The sequence below is a fragment of the Hyperolius riggenbachi genome, chromosome 1, assembly GCF_040937935.1.
Source record: "Hyperolius riggenbachi isolate aHypRig1 chromosome 1, aHypRig1.pri, whole genome shotgun sequence".
Lineage (NCBI taxonomy): Eukaryota > Metazoa > Chordata > Amphibia > Anura > Hyperoliidae > Hyperolius > Hyperolius riggenbachi.
The window spans coordinates 238,078,227-238,099,432 of NC_090646.1; the positions used below are offsets into that span (position 1 = coordinate 238,078,227).

The 21,206-nt window shown below is 41.4% G+C and overlaps 1 protein-coding gene across 1 annotated transcript in view; it reads left to right on the plus strand.

The window, feature by feature from the left end:
- The window catches only part of DNAJB14 (DnaJ heat shock protein family (Hsp40) member B14), a 69,187-nt gene extending 60,251 nt beyond the window's left edge, over window positions 1–8,936 (plus strand). Inside the window, exons 6-8 of the mRNA XM_068231725.1 lie at window positions 682–791; window positions 4,698–4,864; window positions 8,653–8,936. Coding sequence (XP_068087826.1) covers window positions 682–791; window positions 4,698–4,864; window positions 8,653–8,777 — 402 coding nt within the window. The 3' untranslated portion in view covers window positions 8,778–8,936. The remainder of the gene's footprint in view (window positions 1–681; window positions 792–4,697; window positions 4,865–8,652) is intronic.
- Window positions 8,937–21,206: the final 12,270 nt, after the last annotated feature.

The following is a 21,206-nucleotide window of genomic DNA, read 5'->3' on the forward strand; positions in this document are numbered from 1 at the left end:
AAATGGATGTGGCAACTCAGCCCCATTTTCTTATTAACAAGCTTTACTTTTACTGTCTGTTTCTTGTTTGTCTTTTTTCCCCCAAACCCCCCCCCCCCCCCTTTTCCCATCTCCACAAATGGCTTATCTATACTGCACTGTGAGCAAGACCTTATAGTAGTACATTCATGTACCTGCATCCCCCTAATCATAGAGCCACAATCAATCATTATGGGTGACATGGTGCAAGTATCCGATCATTTCCAACATATCTGGTCTACTTCCAACCAAGAAAGTGGTTGGTTTTGTGCAGTACTGATCTCAAAATAGATCCCTTTCTCGATCAGAAGCAGATTGGACATGTTGGAAAGTATTGGACGTTGGGAAATTTCCCATCAATTCAATTGGAAAATTGTGTTTTGTGTATCAGGCACAGGTGTCCTTCCTGGTGTTGCTGAAGGACACCGCCAGAGAATACAGAAAAAGAAGTTTAATGAAACCGATGACGATCTAATTTCTGTAAAGGTGGTTTCCATTGTATTTTTAAAAACGGTTATTAACAGAAAAAAAAAACCCAAAAACACATACACACATACTGGATGCCCATTTTAATCTGGGCTGTCTCCCTTTTAATTACAAGTGTATATTGTATACTTTGGGATTTTCATGTTCAGTTATAACTGTAGTTTAATTTCTTCACAGGGTGGATTCTCCATGCTTATTCAACTAATGCCTATAATTGTATTGATACTAGTGTCCTTGCTTAGCCAATTAATGGTGTCTAATCCTCCATACAGTTTATACCCTAGATCGTAAGTAAACAACTTTTCTATTTTAACATAACTGTATGACTCTGTCATCCATTTCAGTGGTGCTTTCTCACACGAGTGGGGCTTCAAACACTGCCGCTCCCTGAGATCTGATGCATAACCACATTGGCCTCAATTCACTAAGCTTATCTCCTGTCTTTTAATAACATTTCTGAGCCATTCCTAGTGTTATCACCATGGTGATGAGGCAAGTAGTATTCACTAAGCAATTTACCTCCGGCAAACCTAAAGTTAACTCTTCTAAGTTAAGGGGGATCTATAAAGTTAACGTTTCAATCCTTAAAATAACTACAGAATTCTAAAGTTAAAGACGGCTGTTAACTGTATGTGAAAATAACTACAGAGGAGGGTAATGTAAAGAGGAACTCCAGTGAAAATAAGAGGGCTTCATTTTTACGATAATTACGTATAAATTATTTTTTTTATATTTTATTCCCACTGAAACATCTTTCCTCTCCTCGATATACATTCTGACATCACATGGTGACATTTTTACTGCTGGCAGGTGATGTCAGTGGAAGCAGCTGCTGCTTGCCTTTTTGGCAGTTGGAAACAGCTGTAAACGGCCATTTCCCAAAATGCAATGAGGTTCACAGACAGGAAACTGCCAGGACCATGTGGTTTCACCACAATATCAGCTGTACAGAGCCCCCTGATGATCTGTTCGAGAAAAGGAATGGATTTCTTGTGGAAAAGGTGGTATCTGCTACTGATTGGGATGAAATAATTCTTGCTCACGGTTTCTCTTTAAGGACTGAAGTGATAAGATAATTCTCTCACTGTGAAAACTTATCTCTACACCTTAATAAGGCACGATCAATGTATGGTGGTAAATTTTATTTTTTTTCTTGCCTTATCACCAGCATGATCTTGGTGAATTGAGGCCAATCTGTAACTACTTGGGGTCACCATTGCAGTGCATTGGCCAAGAAACACTCTGTCCCACAAGTAGCTTTATAAATTGCTTGTACTGGCAGTTTTTACCCCATGCTATGATGGATTTTAAGCAAAACTGGCCACAGAAAATATGTATTTGATTATGCTTAGAAGAAGCCCTTTTCCTTACTCATGATCTACGTAGTTTCTATTAAATTAGAATTAAATTGTTTTATATTGAGAAGTGTAATAAAAATGGTGACTGCTTTAGCCTATATTTTCACTCTGTAACCTGAGGTTTCGTTGAGCCAGTGTACAGGAAGTGGGGTGCACCCCAGTATCTGGTTTTGCTGAGGTGATATTAGAGACTTGAAGGAAGCCACAGAAGTGCTGCTGCTGATTGTCTCCTAGGCTAACGTACTCTTGTTCCCCTCCCCCCACACACCCCAGTGCCCCGTGCAGTTATACTTTACCGTCCGTGTCCGGTGCTGTGTCCACACACCTCTTCAGATTTGTGCGTTACGTTGTAGCACGTGGGGCGTGTGTGACCTCACACATGCTCCACGTGCAGTAGTGCAATGTGTCGGCGTTCACATGGGGCGTGAATCCAGAAAGGAAGTGCAGACAGTGCCGGACAGCGGCTGGTGGTTTTTGACGCGCTTGTCAGCAATTGTCGCACACCTTGCACCCTATTGATCATGTTAGCATGAGATTTTCCACCGTGTCCGATTGATACATTTGACCAATTTCGGCCTGAAATTGGTCACATCGTTGATTGAGCATGCTTTTGGTGTCACAGGTTTTCATCCGCTTGGATAATTATCTAATTGGATGGTTGTTTGGCTGTTAATGTATAGATATATGGCCACTTAAACTGTATTCAAAATAATAATTACAAGATTTTTTTTTAAGGAAACTGACAGTCCAATGACCTGAAGTAACTGGCAGTCTCAAAAAAGAAAATACATTTTATATTAAAATGTTTTTGTTTCTTTCACACATAAGATTTTTTTTTTTTTTTTAAAGCTTTTTGCCAGTATGAAAACAAAGTACATGCCTGTCATCTCTTGTTCTGCTCAAGTAACCATGTCCTTACTGCATTCCTACTCTTCTCTTCATACCTAGTCCCACTGACTCAAAAGAATGAAAGAGGGAATCCAGATCTGGACAGCAGGGTAGAAGGGGTGTGGGAAAGCAACATTTGACTCAATTTGCTTAATCCCCACTCCCAGGTTTTTAGACCTGTATGAGGGTTGTGCTTTGTTCTGCTCAGGGAAACATTGTTTTGGATTATTGAAACTTGCTGAAATTGCTCCTTGAAAGTTGTAGGGTTCCAGCTGCTGTTCGTGGATAATGCCATTCCATTTACTTCCTTTTCATTAGGGACAGTTTTTGAGTTGTGATTTGCTGATCCTGACAAATGTCATCAGCACAATTCACTGTGTCTGCTATGTCCTGAGCACTGCAGAAAATTTGCAATGGAAATGGAGGCGTCAGCAGGGTAAAAATTGATCAAAGGTAAATACAGATAAAAGTTGCGGGGCAAGGATGGACTTGCCTCCCCAAAACCAAACACAACCACTATGTATGGTTTAAACAAGATTTAATTCGTACTCCAGAGTAAATGCAACGTGTTTTGCAGGTCTCTAGCCTGCTTCCTCAAGCAATAATACAGACAGGAGTAACTTACACGTTGTGTAGCCAAGTACAACTCCTCTGTGACAGAGGCGCTGTACTTGGCTACAGAAGCAAAGAAAAAATATCTGCACACAGCAATAAGTGTGTGCTAGGACCTAGCAAGACAAAGTATTACACATAGAGAAACACTATTGAAGCCCTTAGAAAATAGCACCACACTAGCGTATATACAAATAGTATCACAATTTATTAGAAATATACATATGTCACCATAAGGAATTTAAAAACTATTAAAATAGGTCTCTCCACAAGATCCACAATCTAAATGATTACAGTACTAACCGGACAATCATAGGATCAATGACTAATAGAAAAGGGTAATAGTGGTAATATCAAGCAAGCAGTTAATGGTGCTCAATCAGAGCACCAATGAATTGCAGAACACTGGTTCATATGAAATAACCTCAGAAAAAGTGACCAGTGCTAATAGGGGTCCAACAGGACCATAGACCTCAAAAAAGACATATGCAAAACAGTGAGTGAATATATGTGTACAAAATAACATTATAACATATACTATCAGATCAGAAAATTGCATCAGAACATGTAAGCTTTCCTATAGTTCAAATAAGATTGACAGGTGAAGGTGATGAGATGACTATGATCACAAGACATATGAGGTAGTGCTAGAGAGGAGGCCATACAATACCCAGACCGCAGAGCTAATGAGAGGATCGTTGGGGAGAGAAGGAGGGAGCCCCTGGCGGACGGCTCCACCAGTATCGCGGCTGCCAAGCTGCTTTTTCAAGGGCTGCTGGGGGAAGACTACTTGGCTACACAACTTCTAAGTTACTCCTATCTGTATTATTGCCTGAGGAAGCAGGCTAGAGACCCGCAAAACACGTTGCATTTGTTCTGGAGTAAGAATTAAATCTTGTTTAAACCATACAGTGGTGGTTTGGTTTTGGGGAGGCAAGTCCATCCTTGCCCCGCAACTTTTATCTGCTTTTACCTATGATAAATTTTTACTCTGCTGGCACCTCCGTTTCTATTGCAATAATGGTTATCCACCTGGTGGATGGGTGAACACCCCTTCTTTCCTTCTACTGAGAGTGACTTTTTAGCCTGAGTGGGGACAGGCCTAATATCCCCATAAGTGCTTTAAGTGGTTGCCTGAACCCGGCAACCCATACTTGTGAGAATATTTCTATTTGCTGCTACCGTGACATTCCTTTATCATCAATAATAGACTATTGGGGGCTCTTGATTGTGTTTTTCCTTTCTTTTACTGCAGAATATGGAGTTCAGTGTTGCAACTAACACCTTACTTATGGTAATTGTTGATTGACCTTTTGGTTTGTTTTTTTCCTTTAGTGGTCAGAGTATCAAGCGTTTAACAGAAAATCTCAAAGTACCGTATTATGTAAGCAAGGACTTTCATTCTGAATATAGTGGTATGTCACTACAGAAGCTGGAGAAGAATATTGAAGAGGATTATGTAGCCAATGTTAGGAATAATTGCTGGCGGGAGAAACAGCAGAGTAAGTGTCAATGGAAGGTTTTGTTTTTGTTTTGTTTTTTTCTTTTGTTTAACTATATTAGATCAATTCCAAGTAAAAGCCGCCATTAAACTAGAACAATATAGCACAAGCGTTTTTGTCATTTGAAGCAAACGTGACATGACAATTATCCTAAATAGGACTTTTATCACATTCCATACTCTACATTTTATATTCAAAGGCCAAAATCTACCTTTAAACTTTTGACTGTCTCAGTTACATGAGGGCAGTTTTTTCATGTTTTTTTTCAGCTCCCACACAAACAAATCTTGATCTACTGACCCTTGTTCCCTACTCTCAGAAGCATTTCTTAAAGTATAACCAAGGCGAAGAAACTTGCACACTGCGGCCAACTCGGAAGTAGCTTCTGCTGGCTCTTATGAGGGGACAGAGGTGAATGGGCTGACCTGTACAGACATGTGTTAGCTGTGTAGCTAACAACGCATTCTGTTGCTATGCGGGTGGCAGAAGAACGACGGAGCAGCTCCTGTATGATGTCAGGTGGGGGGCGGCTTCTTCAAAGAAGTTGGCCAGCGCTCAGGCCAAGTTGATCTGCCGGGCAGATCACTTTCTGAACGGCCATCGCTGGCCTGGGGTGGATCTCTGTACACATGCCTGATTATTGGCTGAGGTGGTTGTGTGTATGGGCCTTTAGACATGCAGTTTTATCAGATCTAATTGGTAATCTGTGATTGTTACTAGAGTTCATTATGTGGAAAATGTAATTTGGAACCCTGTTCAATCAACCATTCTCTTGAGTTACTCGCATGATATTTTCACACCACCTCAATAAAATACCTTTTAAGCCCCTGGCAAGCAAGAAAATACATCTATTACTATTTTACCTATTTTTTAGTATTTTTAATTGTTGGGTGCTGGAAAGTTTATGAATAAAAATCTCCTGTGAGAAAACTAAATTGAAAAGATAATTGAATAGGGGCTCTGGATTCTTGTAGGGGGAAAAAAAACCTGTGTAGTTCTATATAAGATTGGGACATATCTCATTCTATCACTTTGAGGTACGCTTTAATGTAATTGAAAATTAGTTTTCCACTTCAGTTTGCCTTTATGAATTGTTGGCTGCTCAGATTTGCAATCCTGGCATCTGTATTAGTCTGAGAAATCTACATCTTACTGCATGGGATGTATGCGACATAGAATAGGAACCCTTGTTCTCTGCACTCACAAATTTGGAATGTTCACTGAGCTGCAAATAATTCTGACTTGATGCAGGATTATGAATGCTTTTCATACAAATGTATGCAGCGTCATAATGGACCTATCTGATCCAACCTTGGCTTTATTGACCAAGTGACTGGAAACGCCTGAAGCAGACCCATCTGGCAGTTTCAGATGGGAACAGATTGGCATGGCTGAGTTTCATACAAACATAAAAGATGAGTGAGAGAAAAAAATACAGTTTAGATACTTACCACAGTAGAGGGAAGTATCTTGTTTCCTGGATCTTTCTATAGCCCACTGTGGTTTCAGAGAAGGGCCATCTATTCCTAATTGACAAAAGATTGTTGAATAAGTTTCTTCTGTCCATGCTTCTGCTGTGGATGAGTTTATCTGGACTGGGCATATACGAATAAAGTCAGCATGTGCTTTGGTGAATAAATTGCTCCTGCACTGAGGGAAAAAAGCTACTCTGCATGCCTGGTGCTTACTTGTGCATGTTCAGTCTAGCTCATTCATGGCCAGGAGAGCAGCCAAAAGATGAAGAGGCATCCTTCGCTGGAACGGCGGACTCTACAAGGATCTGGGAAGCCTCTGATCATCCAGAGGCTTCATCTGCAGAGTATAGCAAGTATATACAGTAATTCTCCCCACTTCAGGTTTGCTTTAAAGGATATCTGAGGCAAAAAGCCTCAGGAAAACAGAGGCCATCCATAGGTCACAGCCCCTTAGCAATCTCTTCCAGCAGTAGTGGTTTTCTTCCATACGGCTCCTTCAGCTTGTAATTCAGTCCAGTTAGGGCCATGCTAGAGGAAGTTGACTACCTTTGAACCAGATCAAGTTGGCCGCTCATGTTCAGTAGCTCATTGCCATCACACTCACTGCATTCAATAGGACATAGGAAGTGCAATAGAGCAGTGGCCCTGGGCTATTGCGCTTGCACAGCTAACTAGAGCCTAGATTCTAAGATGGCCAACTTCCTGCAGCCGTGCCCGTCACGAGACCGGATTACAAGCTGAAGTAGCTGCACGGAATTAAACTGCCACCACTGTGATTGCTGAGGGGTTAGGACCTATGGATTTCCGAAGCTTTTTGCATTGGATAACCTTCAAAGCAAACCTGAAATAATGTTGCAATTTTTATAGCTAAAATGAAGTTCCTTTTATGCACCATTTCTACAGTAAAGGCCTACATGTGTTTTCTGTAGACCATACATAAGCCAGTTTATTAATGTTGGCTCAAACCACACACCTCAAAAATGCATTACCAAATGTCTGCTACAACCTGGCTTGCCTTATACAGTACATATACGGTAGGTGAAACTTGAAAAATTAGAATCATGCAAAAGTCCATTTAACTCAGTAATTCAATGTAAAAGGTCAAACTAATATGAAGTAGGAACCCTTTGCAGGTGTTTTGGTTTAATTAGCGGATTAGAATCTGACACTTTGAGGCTACAATATTGAAAGTTTTCACAATAAATGTTCTGAGATTTTGAATTTGGGGGTTTTATAAGCTGTAAACCATAATCCTCCAAATTATAACAAAGGCTTGAAATCTCATCTCTCTTTGCATGCAATGAGTCTATTTCGTATATTAGTTTCGAATTTAAAGAGCTGTCAGTCATACTATGTCAGAAAAAAACGCACATATAAGTAGATACATACTTGCTCTACTGAACATATGTATTGCACTATCCACATTTTGATTTTAGTGATTTTTCTATTGTAAAAAAATCCATTTTGAATGTGTCTATCTTGAAGCCAATCCTGATATCATTTCCCCCCTTACTTTGTGTATCATTGCCCGCCCTCCTCCCAGTCTTCAGACACTTCCACTCAGCTCTGCAGTAAAAAGTGCATTGTCTCTGCATGAGAAATATTTACCAATCAGAGAGGAACGGAGGTGTGGGAGGGGAAAACGGGAGGGAAAGATGCATCAGCCAATCATGCTGCATGACTTATGTCTGAGGGGAAAGTGAAGAAGAAGAAAAAAACAGCATGCCCTGCAACTTCCTTTTCTGCAGCAGATGTACCAAATAAGAGCCAAGGAAACTGGGGAATGATTTTTTTTCTTTTTTTTTATGGAGAGGAAAAGTAAGAGTCCTTTTTAACTTTGATTGCCTGGCTAGCATCCTTATTACTTATTTACCAGGTAAAAATAAAGAATTGATTTTATGCCTGATAGTTACATGTTAAGATAAATTACTGAAATAAATGGACCTTTACATGCTATTCTAATTTTTGAGTTTCACCTGTACTGTACAATTTTCTCCTACACCTAGTGCATGTCAACTTGTGATGGTAATATGAAAGCTAGCCTATCTACCCACCTATCCATCATTTAAAGGACCCTTCATTTCAAAAAAAAAAAAAAAAAAAAAAAACTTGGAATACAAGTCTGTCCTTTTACAGGCATCTGAAATGAGATGTGGAGGCTGCCATATTTATTTCCTTTTTAAATGATACTAGTTGCCGAGCAACCTGCTATTACTTCTGGCTTCGGTAGTGTCTGAATAACACACCTACAAGCATGCAGCGAATACAGTCCCTCTCACATTTTTATAATCCATATGTTGTTGATGATTACAGAGGCGGATCTTATACATGCAGCAAAAGTATACAGAGATGATAGACTGAGAGAGAAAGCAGAGAAAATACCTATGGATTACTGCAAAGAGCTTCAGCGACTGACCTCAATCTATCGAGGAGGATGACGAACTACAAACGTTGGCTTATTGGAGTATATATACAATATACTTTCTTCCTTGTAACATAAAGACTCTACGTTTTTCTCATGAATGGCAATGCAGGGAGTGAATATGACCCGTGTGTCAAGCTCATCTATATTCTTAATACAACGTGGAGGTCACGGAGTCATTTTTATTGTTTTATGTTTCTTGCCTTTAGTTTCAATGACTTGTAACTAATTATTAGTGTGTAAAGTTTAGATGCTGCACCATGGCCATGTTTTTCCAGTTTCATGTGGGTATTGTAAATATTTCACAGAATTGTCCTGTATATAAGAGCTAATGCCTTTATATGTACATTGTTGCTTTTTCCAGTAATTACGAAAGCCCAATTAATGTGAACCTAACACCAAAAAAAAGTATTTAATTGTGTCAAACCCAACTAAACCCATACTGTAAACCATCTCAAATGCAATAATAATTACTAGTTAGAAGAATTGCTGTGTAGTAGTAGAGGTGTAGATGGGGCAATACATGGTTATCCACATAAGTCTTTATTCCTCTACTCCAGGGGTCTCAAACTCAATTTACCTGGGGGCCGCAGGAGGCAAAATCAGGATGAGGCTGGGCCGCATAAGGGAATCAATCAATCAGCAGCTCCCACGCCCCCACCCCCCTTGCATTGATTTTTATTTCAAAATTAAATTCACACTGAAGCAAACTATTTTGCCTAATGTACCTTATAGTTCACTTCAGTGCTTCCATTACAAGTAATCCGCCGCGTCCCCGCCGCAAAACGAGGGCTGCAGAGCCCCCAAATCGCCCGGGGGGCAATCCGCCGGCATTTCCTGGAAGGGGCAGAGCTTTGAGCTGCAGCTCTGCCCCTCCTGACGTCAATCGCGGCACATCGCCGCCTCTGCCCGCCCCTCTCACTCTTCCTTCACAGACAGGGGCGAGCAGAGGCGGCGATGCGTCGCGATTGATGTCAGGAGGGGCAGAGCTGAAGCTGAAAGCTCTGCCCCTTCCAGGAAATGCCGGCGGATTACCCCCCGGGCGATTTGGGGGCTCTGCAGCCCTTGTTTAGCGGTGGGGATGCGGCGGATTACTTGGGAGCACTGAAGCGAAGTATAAGTAAGCTTTTGCCGGCGAGGGCCACAAAATATTGTATCGAGGGCCGCGAATGGCCCGCGGGCCGCGAGTTTGAGACCCCTGCTCTACTCCATATTACCGTGGTATCACAGTTGTCTCTATTTCCATGCACACCTCTACTACAAACCTACAGCGGGGCATTGCCATGTTGCTGACACTTAATTATTGCCTTTCCTTAACATTATAAATAAAACTTAATCTTCTAGCCAGAGCTGCAATGTGAGGTTATAACCTAAACATCAGCTGTAACTCTGCTCACATGACACCCCTCCTAAGAGTCTCCTCAAATTATCATACTAGGCAGTTATTTGGAAGAGTAGTTGGGAATATATTAATGGTTTTTCTCTGCCCATCGCAGTCAATCTTTTGGAGTCAGAATATCAATGAGGTATTCTTCTGTAAGTCTCCACCCAGAGCAGGACAAGGATACCAGATGCAGGAATGAGAAAGCTATTTAACAAGGGAAGGTTATTGCAACATGGCATGGTTCTCTACACTTACATTCCATTTCCTGGTGACACCTATGGTCTAAACTGTTGTGTGTCGCTGTACTCTATTACCTGAACTTGACATCTGAACATCTTTTTAGAAGGCTCTTTTGTCTATAAATTTAGGAACTAAATATATTTTAAATCTCTAGGTTGGAGGCAGATAAGTATAAAACGGTTATTTAGGGTTGCCTTCATAACTACCATGAAGAGAATCCGCACTGTCAAGTGCTTGTTTGTGTACTACTTTGGTTTGCAATCCTCCCCCATAAACATTTTTGTAGCATGGACTGCATAAAATAAGTACTGCCCAACATTGCATGAGTCTTGGGTAAATGAGTACAGTAGCAGAGATTAATGGAATCCATGTATTGAAATATGGTGGTGATGGACAGAAGTGTAACTGCTCTGGGGTCACTTTAAATAAGAGATGAATTATGTGTGAAATTCTAGACTAGCGAGGTAAATGTGGCCTCATGTGTTGAAGCACTTGATTAGGATTTGCCCTTCATGAAAACTGCATAGCAAAGCGATTCATTTGTTGTATAACCAGGAGACGTTCCAGTGTTGCTTAGTATCAGGAAGTGATTTGGTTACTTTTTCAGGCTTTTTTTTTTAATGTGAGGCTAGGCCTCAGTGACCAACATGGAAGCCCTCAGTTGTACTTCAGCAGTTCCAGAGACCATAGGTAACAGTTGGTCATGTAGTTTATCATACTGTTAAAGGTTTTTATATTGTCCAAGATGGGTTTAGGGCCATGCTAGCAAAGGTAGACCCAAAGAGAATACTGCTGAAGTCAGCCTTTTCCACTGCCATATGTGTATTCCCATACCTTGCTTTGAATACTGCACCTATTAAGCTCTAGAGGGACTACTAAAACGGTTAACATATTTTTCAGAATATAAGATGCACTTTTTCTCAGAAAATGGGGAGGAAAAGGCTGTGCGTCTTTTACATTCCCTAACTTAGGGCTGGTGCACACCGAGCGGCTTTTTCAGCGTTTCTGCAGCCGCTTGCGGCTGCGGATCCGCTTGGTCAATGTATCTCAATGGGGTGGTGCACACCAGAGCAGGAGGCGTTTTGCAGAAACGAAAAATGCCGGGGTGAGGCATTTTTTGGATTGCGGATGCGTTTCTGCCTCAATGTTAAGTATAGGAAAAACGCAAACCGCTCTGAAAAACGCCTGTTCAGAGCGGTTTTGCAGGCGTTTTTGTTACAGAAGCTGTTCAGTAACAACTTTACTGTAACAATATATGAAATCTACTATACTGAAATCCGCTGCAGCAATCCGCAAAACGCTAGCAAAACGCCATAGAAAAATAAGGAAAAGCGGTTCAAAATCTGCTAGCATTTTGCGGATCTGCTAGCGGTATTTGGTGTGCACCGGGCCTTAATCCCTTAACTTAAGATCGCACGCCAGTACAAACCACCATGGCGTCGGACTCCCTGCTTTGTCCCTATGTGTGGTAATCTGCCCTCGCGCCCCCCCTCTCCTTCCGCATGTCTCCTTCTTTCCCATGTGTAAAAATAATTAGCGACAGCGCAGCTCACCTCACCAGCGATTCCGGCGGCGATCAGCATACCTCTCCTCTCCCACACGGCTCCCCCTGGTGAAGGCTTCTGTTGCCCGTGTCATTAGCAGAAGTCTTCACTAGGTAGACCTGCGGGAGAGGTGTGCTGATTGCCACTGAAATTGTTGGTGAGGTGAGCTGCGCTGGCGCTAATTATTTTTACTTGGGAGCGTAGGAGACATGGGGGAAGGGCTGCAGGACCACACAGGAAGGCAAGAGGGGACACATGGGGACATAGGAGGTCAATGATTGGGGAGAACACACACTATATTTCAAAAAATATGGTATACTAGTTAGTTAATTTGACATACTTTCTACACTTAAGAGAGTATATCCTTATGTTTACAAAAGGGATGCAACTCCTCCTGAAAAAATAGTGATTATGTAACCTTTCTGTGCTGGATGTTTCTTGGATATCTCACATATTGGGTAAAGGCAACACGTTAATGTTGTTTTTTTTTAAACAGGAAGTTACTCATGTTTTGAACAGTTTGCTGTACACGCTGCCTTAATTTTTAATATTTCCTCTACAGCTGAAAAAGTTCTTCACACTCTGAGGTGTCATGTATGAGAGTGCTCTAAAGAATAATTTATCTTGTTGCCCATACTTGCTTTGTTGGCAGTGCTGGTTTCACAATGAAACAAGAACAGTCTTCCTTTATTATAAATCCACACTGTTGTAGATGCCAGCTATTGTCAGGTTATTGACTGGGGAATGCTTACAGAAATGCAGACCTGGTGCCTCAATGGTGGCATTCACATTGACCTTCAGCATTGCATTTGGACAAATGTTTCTTGCCGCATCTTTTGGCTGTCTCATAGGTGACCCATGTTAATATTGCTATGGGAAATTGCAATGCAAAACAGATGTTACACTAAACTTAGGGAAAATGCACCGTGGCAGTGCTACAGCACCTTATTCCCAGTGGTTTTTCATGCATGAGGTGCTGTTATCTTCAACATAGCTAATGGTAATTCTATAATTTAAAGAGGAACTTCAGCCTAAACAAACATACTGTCATTAGGTTACATTAGTTATGTTAATTAAAATAGATAAGTAATATGATCTCTTACCTACCCGGTTTTAAAAGAACAGGCAAATGTTTGATTTCATGAGGGCAGCCATCTTTTTGGTTGAAAGGAGGTGACAAGGAGCATGAGACACAGTTCCAACTGTCCTGTGTGCTGATGACTCCTCCCAGTTGCTAGACAAGGTGAATAACATCATATGAAATCCCATCATGCTTTGCACAGCAGCAGGGAAAAAAAACCTAGGCAGTTTTTTATGGGTGGAGCTTAGCTAAAAATGCAGCTAAAAATTATGCTTTGGTAAGAAAAACAAAGTTCTGTTGCTGTGAAACTGTTAAACACCAAGCCTTTTCAGTTCTGCTAAGTAGATTTTTAGTCTGGAGGTTCACTTTAACTTCCCTTTTAGGGAAGGATTAGGAAGAAAGTCATTTTAATATAATAAATACGTTCAAAGTCCAACTGTAGGAACAGATTTAAACGATGACCTAGTTTGGTTAACAGAACACTCAAAGTGACATTCTGTGTCCATTTTAAGAGGGAAACTAGTTGCAACTGAAAATCCCATTTTTAGTTTGCCATGGGACCTGAAGGAGTGTGGCGTGCAACCCTGGTGGTCCTAGCTGCCATGGACTAATATAAGCCTGCTTGCATGTTACCTGATGTCTGTCAAATGGATCTAGCAAGATGAAAAATCCCATTTTTCTGAAGGAGGCCTTTAAAGGGAACCCTTGGTGAAAGACATGGAAGCTGGGAGATTTATTTAATGCACAATGCCTGGCTGTCCTGCTGATCTTCTGCCTCTAATACTTTTAGCCATAGACCCTGAACAAGATCAGAGGTTTCTGACAAGATTAGCTGCATGCTTGTTTCATGTGTGTGATTCAAGCACTGACCAGAAAGATCAGCAGGATGCCAGGCTAACATAATTATTTACTTTTAAAACGACACCAGTAGCCTTCATATGACTCGCTTTGGGCCCCTAAGTAAAATAAAGGTGTAAAAGGGGCTTAGGCCAAATATCAGACAGCAAAATTAATCAACTCTTAGCACACTCTCACAGAGTGTCACCGCGCAAAGAGCAGTCCAAGATAAAGCTACTTTCCCTACAGCTAATTTAGCCAGAGGTTTTGGATTACAAAAATATGCATGGATTTGTACCAACATAGAGGCTCCATTAGACCCCTTTTTTTTTTTTAATAGGTTGATGCATAGTATACTTGTAACTGTAAACATGCTGCTCTGTTAGTGGTATAGACATGTGGACCCAGAGTTTGGCTGTTGAGCAGTAGCTGTAAGCTGAATTGAATTTGGCTGTAGAGCAGTAGCTGTATCCTGAATTGACTGCATGTTTGTGGTTGGTGGGTAGTGTGTGCACAAAAGGTTTATTCATTTTGCAGTTGGTGGGATATAGGACTACTGCACCAAGGCTGTAGCAAAGAGGTCCTAGCTTTCAAGTTGTTGCTGAAACTCAGAGGGGAAGTGGGCACAAACCCTAAACCTCTAGAGTTTCTATGTATTAATTGATTAGTTTACTTGGGCTTTCAGGGATTACACTTTAAATGGTATGTTTTTTTGCACTTTAATGCAAGCCTTCCTATAGGCATACCTTAAGCACGTGGTTTTAACCTTGCTGGTGTTGTGATTATTTCCATAGTTAGGGTCTAAAAGCTGTGATTTTTTTTTTTTCACACGCCTTTAGACCCTAAAAACAAGAAAAAAACATACCATAGAGAGACCTGCAGCAGCTCCTGCATATAATTTACTCAGGCACAGGATTACTGCCTGAGCTGTAGATTTCGAAGTAGGTTAAGAGGTGTTAAAATGGTTCTCTCAATTTTGGAAGTACTCTAGTCTGTTTATTTCCATATTTGGTTTTATTAACAATGTCCTTTAGCACTTTAACTAGAGCCATGGACATCGGGTGCTCCTTTTGAATGTGTGCTTGTGCAGATGGTGGCTGAACACCAAATGGGACATGTAAGTAGAGGAAGTCCTATTCCACATGCCACATTTGCAACAAAAATATTTTATTTTTATACTTTTTGGGGGGCGTGGAGTCACCATTAGTAGAACTGTATGGAGCAATTATTATTTTTAACTCTTGCAAAAATAAAGTATTGTTAAATGATTTTTCTCTTCTATCACTTAGACTAGTCCAGTACATAGGAGAAGAGATAAAACCAGAGCTTAGATTGATGTTCAGAGCTGAGAAACCAGCTGGGCACAAATTAAAATCAACTTTTTTTTTTCTTAATTACCTGATCTTTTTGCTTTTTTAAATTGGTCAAATAATTCAGTATCCATCCCCATTTTTGTAACCACTTAACAGATATACTGTATTTTATAGCCAATACAGGTGGTAAAGTACTTTACTAGCTGCTATGAAAAAAGGAAATTTAAACAGAGCTAATCTCCCAAAGTTGTGGCCTGTAGTGTCGCATTGTACATACCTGAAAAAAAAAATCCTATATAATTGTAACTCTAGATCAATATGAAAATTTAAAGGGAGCCTGAGCAGTGCGAAAAAAGGAAACCTGGCCTTACCTAGTGCTTCCTCCCAGCTCCCCATAGTCCGCGAGGTCCCCCTGCATCCTCTTGGTTCCTTCCGTGGTCCTGCTGGTGAATCCGGTAATCCGGCGAGTTCAGCTGAAGTTGCACGTGCATGCCCCCGGCCTGACATCACGCTGGTCACCGTAAGCGCCTTACACATGCACAGTTCTCTAAAAAATCTACTATGTTCATAATACAGAGAACTGTGCAATAAAATCTGCAGTCAAAAGCTGTAGCATTGATGATGTATGCGGCCTGATGCATGTTTCGCCATTAAATGAGGACTTTTTTGATGAGTGTGCTCCTGGGCTTCACCTCAGTCAATTTATTCTCCTGTGGCGTTATCCTCTTGCCACATTTGATGATATTCCTGAGCCCTTATTCAATTCATTTTTTCTCTAAATTGAGTCTTATGAGGCTGTTATGGGTACCGGGGAGAGAGAGAAACTGTGTACAGAGGTAGGTACCCTTCTTACAAATATGCCTTTGTGCTTAAAGGAAACCTGAAGTGAGAGGTATATGGAGGCTGCCATATTTCCTTTTAGGAATACCAGTTGCCTGGCTAGCCTGCTGATCCTCTGCTTCTAATGCTTTTAACCATAGACCCTGAACAAGCATCTGCAGATCAGCTGTTTTTGACATTTTTTTTTGGTCAAATTTAACAAGATTAATCTGCATGCTTGTTTGTGATGTGATTTGAAATCTATTGCACCCAAATAGATCAACAGGATAGCCAGGCAACCGGTATTGTTTAACAGGAAATAAATATGGCAGCCTCCATATCCTTCTCACTTTAGGTTCAATTTGACTTGTAAAGTTTGATCCGGGTCAGGAAACCTTTAACTACTTTACAACTGAGGGGTTTTACCCCTCGAGCACCAGAGCAATTTTCACCTTTCAGCGCTCCTTCCATTCATTTGCCTATAACTTTATCACTACTTATCACAATGAAATGAACTATCTCTTGTTTTTTTTTCACCACCAATTAGGCTTTCTTTGGGTGGGACATTATACTAAGAATTCTTTTATTCTAAGTGTGTTTTAATGGGAAAATAAGAAACATTTTGGAAAAAAAAAATATTTTTCAGTATTTGGCCCTTATAGTTTTTAAATAATGCATGCTACCGTAATTAAAATCCACGCAATTTGACGGTTTGTACCGGTGATTACACCGTTTAAAGTATGTCCTTATCACAATGTATGGCGCCAATATTTTATTTGGAAATAAAGGTGCATATTTTTTTTTCAGTTTTGCGTCCATCCCTAATTACAAGGCCATAATATATAAAGTAACACTAATATACCATCTTGACATACGTATTAAGAGTTCAGTCCCTAAGGTAACTATTTATGTATATATTTTTTTTTTTTTTTATTGTAAATTTATTTTTATTTTTTTACAAAAAAATTGGTAACAATTGGAGTGTGGGAGGTAATGAGTTAATTTAAAATGTAACAATGTCTTTGTATATAAAAAATGCTAAAAGATGGCAGCAGGTGTACGTATAGCTACTCCCCAGGCGCGGAAATAAGGTTTAAAGGGGCATAGATATACTGTACATGGACGGCAAAATGGTTAATTGGTCATAACAGGATTGATATTTTGCATAAAGCCTCTAATAATGTGACCCGCGTATCAGGCCATGTACACCCTCCAAGTGATTGCGTGCGACTGCTTATTTTATTGCTCTGTATACTGTATGGTCCACATAGCAGATTAAAAGTTACATTTTTATTGTATATTTCTGAACCTTTGAAAATTAAAAATCTATTCTCTGTTTTGGAAGCTAGATAAAAGATTAGGTTACAATGGCCTGTGTTACAATGCTTTCCCTGTACACATTAATGCAAGCATAGCCATGTGTTACTTTGGATACATCTTTGCTCTGTACAGTACTTGGAGAAAAAAAAACTGGATCAAGGTTTGGCTGTTCTTGTTCTATGTCATTCACTTATATTTGTTTGCTATTTAATGATAACATTTCCTTTCACAATGACTGTGCCTTTTTCATCTCTGCATGTAGGTAGCCACATTCCAATCATAACTGGCCAACATGTATTGCTGACATTCTATGCTCTTCTCAAAGTTCATTCCATCAGTTTAACATGAAATTTTGCTGTTCTATTTTCTATGTATGTCTCTTCCAGTTTGGAATAAAGTTTTATTCCATGTGATACCCGGTAATTTTGTGGGCAAAATATTGTACAAACATCTGCACTGCACCACTGGCTCACACACACCAAACAAGTGGATTTATTTGCATTGACTGGAAATGCAAGGTAACCTTGACTGAAAATGAGTACTAAAACTAGTCATTAAGGAAAAAAATCACCATTAGAATTTATTTTTTGGGGGGAGAAAAAAAAATGTACATTCGTTTACAAGTTGTATATTTGCTTCAAGTTCATTACATATAGAAAATGTCTACTTCCATATGCATTTTAGGCTTTCAAAATTGTCATGTAAGCCACTCTTGCTCACAGATGCCTACATTCTAATAGTTCTTAAATATATATATATATCAAAAGGCTCGATTCAGGCTCAAATTTTCAGAATGAATTACATAAATACAAGCAAAATTTTAAATTCACTTTTGTATTTTAAAATTTCAAAAACCCCATCTGGGCTGATTCATTGGTATCCACCTCCCCCATGACCAACTAACTAGTGGTTCCTCACTCTCCTGGGCTGTCAGTTCTGTGCCCTCATAGCATAGGATAAAGGGGAAAGAGGCGCCCAGAGAAGATAAAATACGTTAAAAACAAAGTGAAAAACAGTGAGGTGGCTTACCTCAATGAAGACAAATTCATGTATTAATAGAATTGTATTGCACTGGCAACGAGTGTCGTGGGTGCATACCCACTTCCTCAGGCCACATAGCAGTGCCTAATAATGCTTGTAGCCACCAACAAGGCTACAAGAACTATTAGGCACTGCTATTTGGCCTGAGGAAGTGGGTATGCACCCACGAAACTCGTTGCCAGTGCAATACAATTCTATTAATACATGAATTTTTTTTCATTGAGGTAAGCCACCTCACTGTTTTTCACTTTATTTGTTTTTAACGTATTTTATCTTCTCTGGGCGCCTCTTTCCCCTTTATCCTATGCCTTCGCCCTCCTTTTGGAGGGGGATCAACTCTGTTTGACCAATTTAGCTCACTTTGAGGTTTGCTTTTTACCACGCGTGCGACCATCACCAGCTCCGTCTGGTCACCCGAGTGGAGTCGGGGTTATACATCTCCACCTGCTTCTAGTGGTCTGTTGCCCTTCGGCAACCCACCTTTGTGAGTGTAACATTCGCATATTTTACATACTTCTGGTACTGTGACATACTGCATCATTTGGGCTCCTGTTGTCTGTTTTCTTTCTGCAGGGTGCAATTTGTATTATTCCTACTTTTTGCCCTCATAGCATGGTGAGGGAATGCAGTGACAGGATGCATATGGCAGAGGAGTCGAGCCTAACCACTTGCTGTAGCAATACCTGCTTATTGGAAACTGACAACTTTGATTGGCCTGCATATGCAGTGATCATAATGGTGTGGTTCCAACAACCTTGCAACTGAGATGGTCAATGAGATTCCAATATTTCCAGCCTCAATAAAGATGGAATTGGGCCAATAAAATGCGTTTTCTGCCAAATTTGATTGGCCCAGTTTCAACCTGCATTAAATTGGCATGCAAGCTAGAATTGGCATATGTTTGACCATCTTTAAAAAGGTAGTCAGCCAAATCATGCTGCCCCACGATATGCTTACCCGGGGCTTCCTCCAGCCCCGTGCAAGCCGACATGTCCCACGCCGCAGCTCTGCTCTCAGCCGCCAGCCCAGAGTTCCTGCCGGTGCTGAGCTCATCCTCTACTGCACGAGCGCCACTGTCAATCGAGTCCATGTTGTCCGTACTATACTGTGCAGGAGCAGAACTACTGCGCCTGTGCAGTACACTGCGGACAACGTGGACTTTGACAACGGTGCTCTCGCAAGCGCAGTAGAGGAGGTTGGCCTTTGCACTGGCGGGGACCCCGGGCTGGCAGCTGGGAGCAGCACTACGGCGTGTGTCATGTCGGCTGCAAGGGGCTGGAGGAAGCCCCGGGTAAGTATATCATAGGGAAGCATAACTTGGCTGACATTTTCTTTAAGGCTTGAGACCCATTAGCGATTGCAAGACACGGTAAAAAAGATTCTAACTTTTTTTAGCGATTTTGTTGCTTTGAAAGCAGAGCGATCCAAAAATTCTGCATGCAGGGCAATTGTTATTACGTAAAATCACAATATATACTGTGGGATCATGGTTATTCACTTTCAGCAGCGAAGCTCTTTTGGAATTGCGGCAATTCCTAGGAAGTATAAGTCACTGCTGAAAGCGCTCTAGTGGGTCCCAGGCCTATGAAGGGGGGGGGGGGGGGGAGAGTAAGGGTTCATACACACATATAATTTTGGAGTACTGGAGAAAAAAAACACAAAGACAACGGGAGCCCAAATGGTGCAGTATGCCACGAAAGAATGAGAAAATAGGGTAAAGGGGGGTTCGACAAAGGAATACTCACAAAGGTGGGTTTCACAAGGGGCAACCGACCACTTTAAGCAGGTGGAGTATCTTGACCTGACTCCACTCAGGTATACCAGCAATCCTGGAGGCGGTCGCACTCTTGGAAAAATCCCATACACTCTAGACCTATGAAGTGGTGAGGTTCCACCTTGGGTTAGGTGTGTGGAACTTTCCTCACTTAAAAGCGGGAGCAGTACAGTACAACAGGAGGTGAAGAGGCGCCCAGTCGGTGTATAAAACACTTTAAAAACAATAATACAATTTGAAAGGAAGAGGTGGCTTACCTCATAGATGACAAATCACTTTAGAAAAAGGAATTTAATAGTAATACACAAGCACAGGCAACGCGATTCGTGGGACCCAGAGAGGCGCCCCAAACGCGGCTTGACAGATAGAGCAGCACTTTATTTTGCCCGAGGAAGTGGGCTGGGTCCCACGAAACGCGTTGCCTGTGCTTGTGTATTACTATTAAATTAATTTTTCTAAAGTGATTTGTCATCTATGAGGTAAGCCACTTCTTCCTTTCAAATTTTATTATTGTTTTTGATGTGTTTTTATACACCGACTGGGCGCATCTTCACCTCCTGTTGACATATAATTTTGTTTGCCCAGTTTAACCACTTCCATGTAGCATGAGGGCCAAAACATTTTGAATACTATGATCAGATTGGCCTGGTTTAGTTAACCACTTGCCGACCGCCCCCAGCCGATGGGCGGCGGCAAAGACTGGGCCTAAACGACCGCAATACGCCCATCGGCGGAGGCGGCGGCAGGCGTGGTTATGCGGCGATAGCGTCATTCGTGACGCGATCAGCCGCCGGCGACTGGCTCCGCCCCCTCACGCTGTAGCCCGCCGGCCGTTCGGAAGCGCCGGCGGGTTACTAGCACCCGGATCGCCGCATGTACATAGTATAATAGGCTTTGTAATGTATGCAAAGCCTATTATACTGGCTGCCTCCTGCCCTGGTGGTCCCAGTGTCCGAGGGACCACCAGGGCAGGCTGCAGCCACCCTAGTCTGCACCAAGCACACTGATCCTGCCCCCCCTTCCCTCTGATCGCCCATAGCACCCCTCAGACTCCCCCTGCCCAGACCCCTGTTTGCACCCAATCACCCATCA